This window comes from Theropithecus gelada, chromosome 5 (assembly GCF_003255815.1).
Source record: "Theropithecus gelada isolate Dixy chromosome 5, Tgel_1.0, whole genome shotgun sequence".
Taxonomy (NCBI): domain Eukaryota; kingdom Metazoa; phylum Chordata; class Mammalia; order Primates; family Cercopithecidae; genus Theropithecus; species Theropithecus gelada.
This window is the reverse complement of record NC_037672.1, coordinates 85,406,285-85,415,635: the sequence shown is the minus strand read 5'-3', so window position 1 is coordinate 85,415,635 and position 9,351 is coordinate 85,406,285. Positions and strand designations below refer to the sequence as shown.

Here is a 9,351-nt window from a genome sequence, read left to right as displayed (position 1 = left end):
AAGTCACTGGCTGCTATTTCAGCTTGTTTACCCTTACCTAGCATTAAGACTGCATCTACTTCTGTGCAGTATATGAAAATTTTTAAACATTCATTTAGACTGGTAGATAGGACTGACCATTATAAATTGTCATTATCAATTTTTTTCCCTTTTTTTTTTTTTTTTTAAGAGCCAAGTTCTCACTGTCTCCCAGGCTGGAGTACAGTGGCATGATTATAGCTCCCTGCAGCCTTGAACTCCTGGACTCAAGCTGCAGCCTCTTGAGTAGCTGGGTGCATGTGCCACCATGCCCAATTATGAATTTCATCATTAGTTTCTTAGTGGAGTCGACATGTCCTCAGTTGTAAGTTCATCAGTGCTAAATAGTTGAAGGTATTTCTACTGTTTTGTAAAAGTAACTTAAGCCTACCTGGTCTGCTATCTTTTGAGTATACTTTCCACGGACTTGTAGGTAAACATAAATAAAAAGAGAAAAATTATCCCAATAATACAGTTTTTAACCTTTTATCATAAAGACATGCTTAGAATTGCTGTTAAGCTTTCTGAGATTTAACCACTGAAACTAACTAAAAGACAAAACACTTAGGTAAAGCTTCATTCAGTATCCACTCACCCAATAATGGTTTGATTCTAGGGCCTAGGAAAGTAGGACTGAACAAAGCCCTCACCCACATGGAATTTATGTTTTAGAGGGGAAAACAAACCATAAAAAGATAAACAGTATAAAATCAGGAAAGGATAAATGCATATGAAGAATCAAAATGAGGACAGTGATGGGGATAAGAGGGTAAAGTTTTTGAGGAAAGCAGAGCAATGATGTAAAAGCAAGACACACAGAGATAGGGAAATAGCTTTCCATACTAAGGGAACGGGAAATAAAGTTGAGTTTTGCCTTGCGGACCTCCAAACATGAGAATTGCTGGAGCTCTGTGAACAAGGATGAGAGTGGAAGACAATATAAGAAAAGGCTAGATCACTTAGGGCCTATAGGCCACACTGAAGTGTGACAGGAAAACTACTCAGTTTGAGCACAGGCCTGACATACTTTTGTGCCTCAATTTCATGAAGTGTGAAAATCGGACTAATACCACCTCATAAAGTTGTGAGAATTACATGAGTCAATATATGTAAGGCCCATCATGGCATACAAATGTGTTATGTAATATCTGTTGGGCAGACTGAAGAACAGTATGAGTGGAATTTATTCACCATAAAAACTGGAATTCTCTGGGCATGGTAGCTCATGCCTGTAATCCCAGCACTTTGAGAGGCCGAGGCAGGCGGATCACCTGAGAGATCAGGAGGTCGAGACCAGCCTGACCAACATGGGGAAACCCATCTCTACTAAAAAATAACAAAAACTAGCCGGGCATGGTGGCGCATTTGTGTAATCCCAGCTACTCAGGAGGCTGAGGCAGGAGAATCATTTGAACCTGGGAGGCAGAGGTTGTGGTGAGCAGAGATTGCGCCATTGCACTTCAGCCTGGGCAACAAGAGCAAAACTCTGTTTCAAAAAAAAAAAGAAAAGAAAAGAAAAAGAAAATTACCTGGAATTCAATATTGCCATCAGCTGATTTAATTTCTAAAAATATGAAGAAAGGGGCAGTGTAATGTGCCACGGAGCATCCAGAAACTGCCATTTCAGCCCAGCCAACCTTAGGAAGCCATTGAAAAGAGTTGTTTTTAATGGTGTTTTTACATCCAGCTTCCCACACCTCAAAATACTTGGGGTGGAATTGTTAATCTCACATTGCAGTACAGTGAAAATAGTGGAATGGAAATCAAGTTATAAAATGGAGCTAAATATTTCTTCTGCTTGCCTCTGAGTGGACAAGATACCGTAAGATACTGTACATGAGGTCGGGTGCGGTGGCTCATGCCTGTAATCCCAGCACTTTGGGAGGGCGAGGCGGGAAGATCACCTGAGGTCAGGAGTTCAAGACCAGCCTGACTGACATGGAGAAACCCCCTCTCTACTAAACACAAAATTAGCTAGGCATGGTGGTGCATGCCTGTAATCCCAGCTACTCGGGAGGCTGAGGCAGGAGAATTGCTTGAACCCGGAGGAAGGCAGAGGTGATGAGCTGAGATCAAGCCATTGCACTCCAGCCTGGGAAACAAGAGTGAAACTCCGTTGCCAAAAAAAAAGATACTGTACACAGAAGCTTCTCAAATCATAAATGGCTAAATCCATTAATATAAAAATACATTATGGATACTGATGAGATGGCTAATTCTGTCAACTTGACTGGGCTAGGGATGCCTTGATAGCTGGTCAAACATTTCTAGGTGCGTCTGTGATGGTGTTTCTGGAAGAGACTAGCACTTGAATCAGTAGACTTGAGTAAAGAAGACTGCCTTCACCCATGTGGGTGGGCGTCATCTAATCCATTGAGGACCTAAATAGAACAAAAAGGGGGAGGAAGGGTGAACTGCTGGGACATCCATTTCGTGCCCCCAGACGTTGGTGCTCCTGGTCCTCAGGCCTTCAGACTAGGACTTACATTATTGCCTCCCCTGATTCTCAAGCCTTTGGGTTTGGAACTACACTGGCTTTCCTGGGCCTTCAGTCTGCAGAAGGCAGACTGTGGGACTTCACCTCCATTTTGCAGAGCCAATTTCTCATAATTTCCACATATCCTATTGGTTCTGTGTTTTTTAGAGAACGAATACAGCCTACTATGTATATGTGAGACTCTCGGAATACAAAGATGAACAAAATTAACCTTCTGCCCTCAATTAATGTTGGAGTCTCCAGAGGCAGACAATTTCAAAACACCATATTAAGTGTTAACATGGAATTAACAATACGGTATTGTGAATACACAGAAATAGGAAGGGCTGTCTGATCTCTAGAAAACAATTGTATACTGTGAATGAAATAATTCTCCACAGTCTATACTCAATCTCTCTTAGCTTTCCATAATTTTCTTCAGCAAACTTACTGCTACCATAGTACATATTTATTACCCATCTCTCCCAACTAGAAAATAAATTTTGTATTACACTGGGTTGTCTTCTTTGTTGTCAGTTGTATCCCAGCAACTGGTGTAATACATGGCACTGGCATATACAAGACATTCAAACACTTGTCAAATGAATAAAAGTGCAGATTCCAGGAGGTAGGGGGACACATAACCACACAGAAGTTAGAGATGACTAGCATGCAAGGGGGCTAGGAAATGAGTAAGGAGACCTATTTGAGTTGGGGAGGTGGCAAGCAGAGGCCAGATCACAAAAGCCCTTACTGCTAGTCTTTGTAGTTCGGATTTTATCAGGAGGTTAGGAAAGTGGCATCAGATACATGCTTTAAGAGATCAGTCTGGTGTTTTTCCCACCATCTGAAAACAGAAGATGCCATCTATGAGTGGGACCTCACCAGACAATCTTTCCATCCTTCACAATGTGAGATGTAAATTTGTTGTTTATTTAAAAAAACAAAACAAAACAAAACAAAATGCCACTCTGGTTTGGAAGATTCCTGTTTCAAAAATGGCAGGTTAAGCCCCAAATTTATAGGCTGTTTGCCACAAAACTCCATTGAAATGACATAAGACATAGAAACAAGTCCACAGCAGCAGAATTCTGAGCATTTCTAAAAGCTACAAAATATATGGGATCAGAATGATATAGAAACCAAAATTACCAATTCTTATATAAAGTCAATGTTCTAAAAAGCAATACTAGTGCAGTGGCTCTTAACTTGGAGGGGATAGTGGATATAGACACCTTTGGAGAATACAGTGGAATCTACATTTTCTCAGAATAACAAAATACAACAAAATGTTGGTTGGGTATACCCAATTTTCTCACACAGCATTCTCATCTGGAGCTCCCATCCCCTGAAATCTAAACATAACTGGCTTGAAACCTTTGACAATTCTAGTCAGTAAAAGTCTAAAACTCTTCTCATGATTTTTACTAATTGACAAGAATTACACCCTCCAGCACCTACAGTTCAAGCCACCTTTCATGCTGTTTGCATTGTATATACTGCAAGGACCAGACAAAAATATGGCAGGACACCATATGCCATATCAGGAGCTGGGCAGTTTCTGCCCTCAAGGAACTCACAGATTAGGTAAGGAATGTGAAGCAAAAAATGCCAACTGTGTGCCAGGCAGTATGCTAGATCCTAGGGATACTGCAGTGAGCAAGGTAAATATGGTTCCTTGGCCTCAGAATTACAGTCCATACAGAGTGAGATAACCCTTAATTGATTATCAGTGCTCAGAAGTAGACAGAATCTCCTATAAGTGGTCTCCCAACCTTTTTGGCACCAGGGACCGGCTTCAGGGAAGACAATCTTTCCACAGGAGTTGGACAGTTGGTTTCAGTATGATTCAAGCTCATTACATTCATCATTGGATTCTCATAAGGAGTGAGCAACCTAGATCCTTCACATTCCCAGTTCACAATAGGGTTTGAGCTTCTGTGAGAAGCTAATGCCACAGCTGATCTGACAAGAGCTCAAGCCGTACTGCCCACTGGCCCACCAGTCACCTGCTGCTGTGCCGCCCGGTTCCTAACAGGCCACAGACCGGTACCAGGGTTGGGGACCCCGTTCTAAGAGGATGCAATCAATTAAGGGTTATCTCACTCTATATGGACTATAATTCTGAGGCCAAGGAACCATATTTACCTTGCTCACTGCAGTATCCCTAGAATCTAGCATATTGCCTGGCACATAGTTGGCATTTTTTGCTTCACAAGGTTGCCCAGTCTGCAAGATCAAATGTTTCCTCAAAGTAACTTTCAACGTAGAACCAGAAAGACTGAAAGACAAAGAAGTTAGCAAGGTCAGGCACAGTGGCTTAGGCCTGTAAATCCTGTACTTTGGGAGGCTGAGGAGGGCGGATCACTTGAGGTCAGGAATTTGAGACTAGCTTGGTTAGTCTCAAACCAACCCAAGCATAGTGAAACCCCATCTCTACTAAAAATACAAAACTTAACCAGGCACGGTGGCTCATGCCTATAGTCCCAGCTCCTTGGGAGGCTGAGGCAAAAGAATCGCTTGAATCCAGGAGGTTGAGATGGCAATGAGGTTCAGCCTGGGTCACAGAGCTAGACTACGTCTCAAAAAAAAAAAAAAAGAAGTTAGCTAGGTTCCTGAGGGACAGACGGAGTAGCAGAAGTTGTAAAAGTCATGACAAGATATGAGTCTGAAAAGCAGGCCATTCAATAAAATACAACATTCACATCAAGTGTATCTCTCACATCGTCTGGGTGTGGTGGCTCATGCCTGTAATCCCAGCACTTGGAGAGGCTGTGGTGGGAGGATTGCTTGAGCCCAGGAGTTCCAGACCAGCTTGGGCAACACAGCACGATTCCCGTCTCTTAAAAAAAAAAAAAAAATACTCACACCAAGTGTACCCAATAGATACCATTCCGTTCGTACACCTGAACACATCTTGATACTAAGGTCGTAAGCAAACCCTAATATTTTATATCTCTAGAACAAATATAGTATCCCTATTTCACAGTCGGGAAAAAAGACTCCCAGAAGCTAAGTAACTTGTTTATTGTCAGGCATCTAGTGAGTCGCAGAGCCAGGAACTGACCCCGGGCATTTTCACCCCATTACCCTTTCAGCTTATTGCCGACTGCTCCCGAACGGAGCGAAAATGACAGGCAGAGGGTTTCACCAAACCCTTTGTAATGGGAGATTCTTGCCTTCTTACCTTTCCTCACGTTTGCTTCTCTGCCAGAATGTCCTCCCCTACTTTCCCCAGAACCCAAGTTCTCCTAATCATCTTTCAAGATTCCTTTCCCTCAACCACCGACAAGCCGTGCCTATTTCTCCTTCAAATGACTCCCTACGGCTTCTAGTTGGTAGTCTTTCATTTACCACCTCATAGTCCTTTTATTTATATCCCACAAATGATCGTCTGGGCCCGCACCGTGGGACCGGGACGCTGCCTCGACCATGGCGGTCTCCTGGAAACACGCTGCTTTGAACCCAAACTGGTGACCGTTTCCCAACCCCGTCCGGGAGTCCGACGCCTCTTTCTCCAGGCCAACTTCAAGTGAGGTGCATCAACTCTATCCGTGCAAATTTCTTGCCACGAGAGCAGAAGATTACGGTCTCTGATGCTGCCTCAGGGTTGAAGACGCTCCCTACGCTTAGCAATCATCAACTTCCTCCTCCTCTTGGCAGCCTTAGAGATCCTCTTCCGGGGCAGAGGTCGCCCCGCCCCGCCCCTCGTCTCCTCCAAGATGGCGAGTGGCGGCAGTGGGGGGGTGTCAGTGCCTGCGCTGTGGAGTGAAGTGAACCGGTATGGCCAGAACGGCGACTTCACGCGCGCTCTCAAGACCGTCAATAAGAGTAAGTGTCGGGGTGGGCACTGGGGCGGGCCCAGGCCGGCGGGAGGATGCGGCCTGTTTCCGGCGCGCGAGACCACCTCGCGCGGGAGGCACGGGAAGGGGAGACCCCCGAAACCCCCCCGACCATTCTCCCGCCGGCTCGGGCCCGAACGTCCGGGAGACGCAGGTCTCACCCCTCGGCTTCACCAGGTCAGCCTGGGGTCCCTGGTTGCTTAGAGCCACGTGTACTTCCCTCTTTACCCCCCGCGGGAAGCGAGGGCAGGTTTTAAAGAGACCGCAGCTCTCGGAGCCCATTTCAAACTGTTTTCTTATTTGACTCCCTCTTTGCTGTTTTATTTCACAAATATTCCAAAGTGCCTCCTTTTCTTCTTCATCTTGAGCGCAGTGATCAGGACTGTATTACTGAGGGAGCTTGTTCTCTTTGGCCGCTAAAGGGGGAGGAACCTGCTTGGGACACGTAGTTTAGAAGCTGGTGCTGACCGGGTGGAAGCTGTACGTATTCTACTGAGCGAGAGGAAAGGGCTGGATCTGGATGTCAGGCCTGTCATTCCCACAGATGGGATCTCTTCAGTGTTATTAAGTTAGGAAATATGTGTGTGGAAGCACCAACACTGGATAAATGTCGGAAGAAAAGTTAACCTGTTTTTTTTTTTTTTTTTTTTTTGCCTTGTAAGGGATAGTTTAGGGTTTTACTGCCTTTGTTGTGAGGTTTCATTCATCATATCGTTTTGTTCTTTACTACATACCTACATACCTGGAATGTGGCATGGCCATGCTACTTAATGTTCTCGGTGGTGCGCAGTTCTTCTCTAGTGAAGATACAGCCTGTGCATGTTATATTTGGAAATGTAATTACCAAGGCACGGCTTAGCTGTTCGGAGTAGTATTAACCTAAAAGGTGTGTCAGTAACATAGAAAGCTGTCTAAATAATTTTAAACACTCTAGTACTGGGTTAACGTGAAAAGTAGTGATTGTGCCCACAGTGCACTTTTGGTGATTTCAGACATTGAGGAGAATAGCTACGAATTAGAATTTATCCCTAAATTTGTTTGAATTAACTCTAGCCTTCCAAACAGTACTATGTACTTAGTAGCAGTGTAGTATTTTGCAGGAATTCTTTTAATCAGCAAAGGTTGTCAACTTGTTCACCAGTATGTTTTCTTAATTGGTAGAAATTCTTGTGATTCTTTGAGAATTGGACTTCTGTAGTTGCACAGGAACAAGAGTAACGATGATCCTGGTCATTTTAATACCGAACAGTTGTTAACATTGAAACTTGCCACCTGAGTTCTTCCTTATACTTTGGTCATCTTAGGTGAAAAGGGAAAATTTTAATGATTTTTGGAAACGTTGCCAGCAAGATAAATTGCCTTTGCATTATACTTTATAAAATTTTTCCGAAATATTCTCATTTCGTATTTTCAGTAACCTTATTAAATAGGTAATGCTTTTCTAATCATTTTGTAGCTCAGAAAACTAAGATTTGGCTGTTAAGTGATATACCCAAGACCTCAAGGCATTTAGTGGCAAGCTTGCACCAAACCTAGGTCATCTGCTTCCAAATTCTACCTGAACTGTTTCCCTGTGAAGTAATGAACTATACAGAATGTAGCATGCATTTCAAGATGAAATATCTGGAGAAATTGCTTCTTTCTTCTTTATTTCACTGCACTTTTTTGGTACATGCATACCAGGCATCTTTATCTCATTGAAAATTTAAAACTCTCCTTACTGTCACTTCTTAAGTTAAAAGTGAAGATTAGTTATTTTCTGGGTTTGTTTTGCTTTGTTGCTGTTTCTTCTAGTTGTTCTGACCAATTATTTCTGCTGCAATAAAATTAGAAATTTAGCTTTCAGAGAGACAGGATGAGAAAATTTAGTAAAAATGTGAAAAGGAATGGATTTAAAAATGACTTTCCTAAAATTGTTCTCTAGTACTACAGATCAACAAAGATGATGTAACTGCCCTGCATTGTAAAGTGGTATGCCTTATCCAGAATGGAAGTTTCAAGGAAGCTTTGAATGTCATCAATACTCACACCAAAGTGTTAGCCAAGTAAGTGATTCAGTTAGTTGCTTGTACAGTTATTAGAAACACTTAGTATAGCTATAATCTCTTCCATGTTTTTTTCCCCAACTATTTGCTGATTTTTTTTATCTTTCCTTCCTTTTTTTCCCCTTTTGCTTGTCAATAATGTTTCTGAAACTGGGAGGAATACTAGTAACTTCGGTTTCTTTTAGCCTTAGAGGGTATATTTTTTGTTTGTTTTAACCATTGTGTTTCCTTTGAACCACTAAAGAGGTGAACCATAGAGAGTTGTGGGGCATAATTATGAGTCCTTGGAGGATGTAGGGAGAATAACTCAGTCAAAGTTTCTTTACTGTTACACCTAGGCTCCAAAAAAAAGTATTGAAATTAAATTTGAAGCATATTAATGGGATACTGGTTTATAAGGTGCAGAACAATATACAATATATTTCCTTTTGCAAGAGGAGGAGGATGTAAAAATTTATATATCCATTTACCTGTATTTGCAAAACAAACAATATAAAGAGAAACAATGAGTAAATAGTCATTTGTGGGAGGCCAAAAGAGGGCAGATCACAAGGTCAGGGCTTTGAGACCAGACTGGCCGATATGGTGAAACCCCATCTCTACTGAAGATACAAAAAATTAGCTGGGTATGGTGACAAGCATCTGTATTCCCAGCTACTCAGGAGGCTGAGGGAGGAGAATCGCTTGAACCCAGGAGACGGAGGCTGCAGTGAGCTGAGATTGCACCATTGCACTCCAGCATGGGTAACGGGGAGACTCCGTCTCAAAAAAAAAAAAAGTCATTTGTAAGAGGTAATAGGAACGGGTTAGATTTGGGTAGCAGTGGGAATAAAGCCCCTTACTGTACATCTTTTTCTTTTTATATTTGAGCCGTATAAATGTGTTACAGAGATTAAAAATTAATTTTAAACTTTATTAAAAATAAAAAGGAAATGGAGGCAATGCTGCTTTTCTCCTATTAAATATGTTT

The 9,351-nt window shown here is 42.4% G+C and overlaps 1 protein-coding gene across 2 annotated transcripts in view; it reads left to right on the top strand.

Moving 5' to 3' along the window:
- The first annotated feature begins 5,467 nt into the window (after nt 1–5,467).
- Nucleotides 5,468–9,351, top strand: part of SRP72 (signal recognition particle 72) — a 38,199-nt gene continuing 34,315 nt past the window's right edge. For both annotated transcript variants that reach the window (XM_025386342.1, XM_025386341.1), the window contains exons 1-2: nt 5,468–6,325; nt 8,261–8,381. In XM_025386342.1, the coding sequence (XP_025242127.1) occupies nt 6,217–6,325; nt 8,261–8,381 (230 nt within the window). In that variant the 5' untranslated portion in view covers nt 5,468–6,216. The remainder of the gene's footprint in view (nt 6,326–8,260; nt 8,382–9,351) is intronic.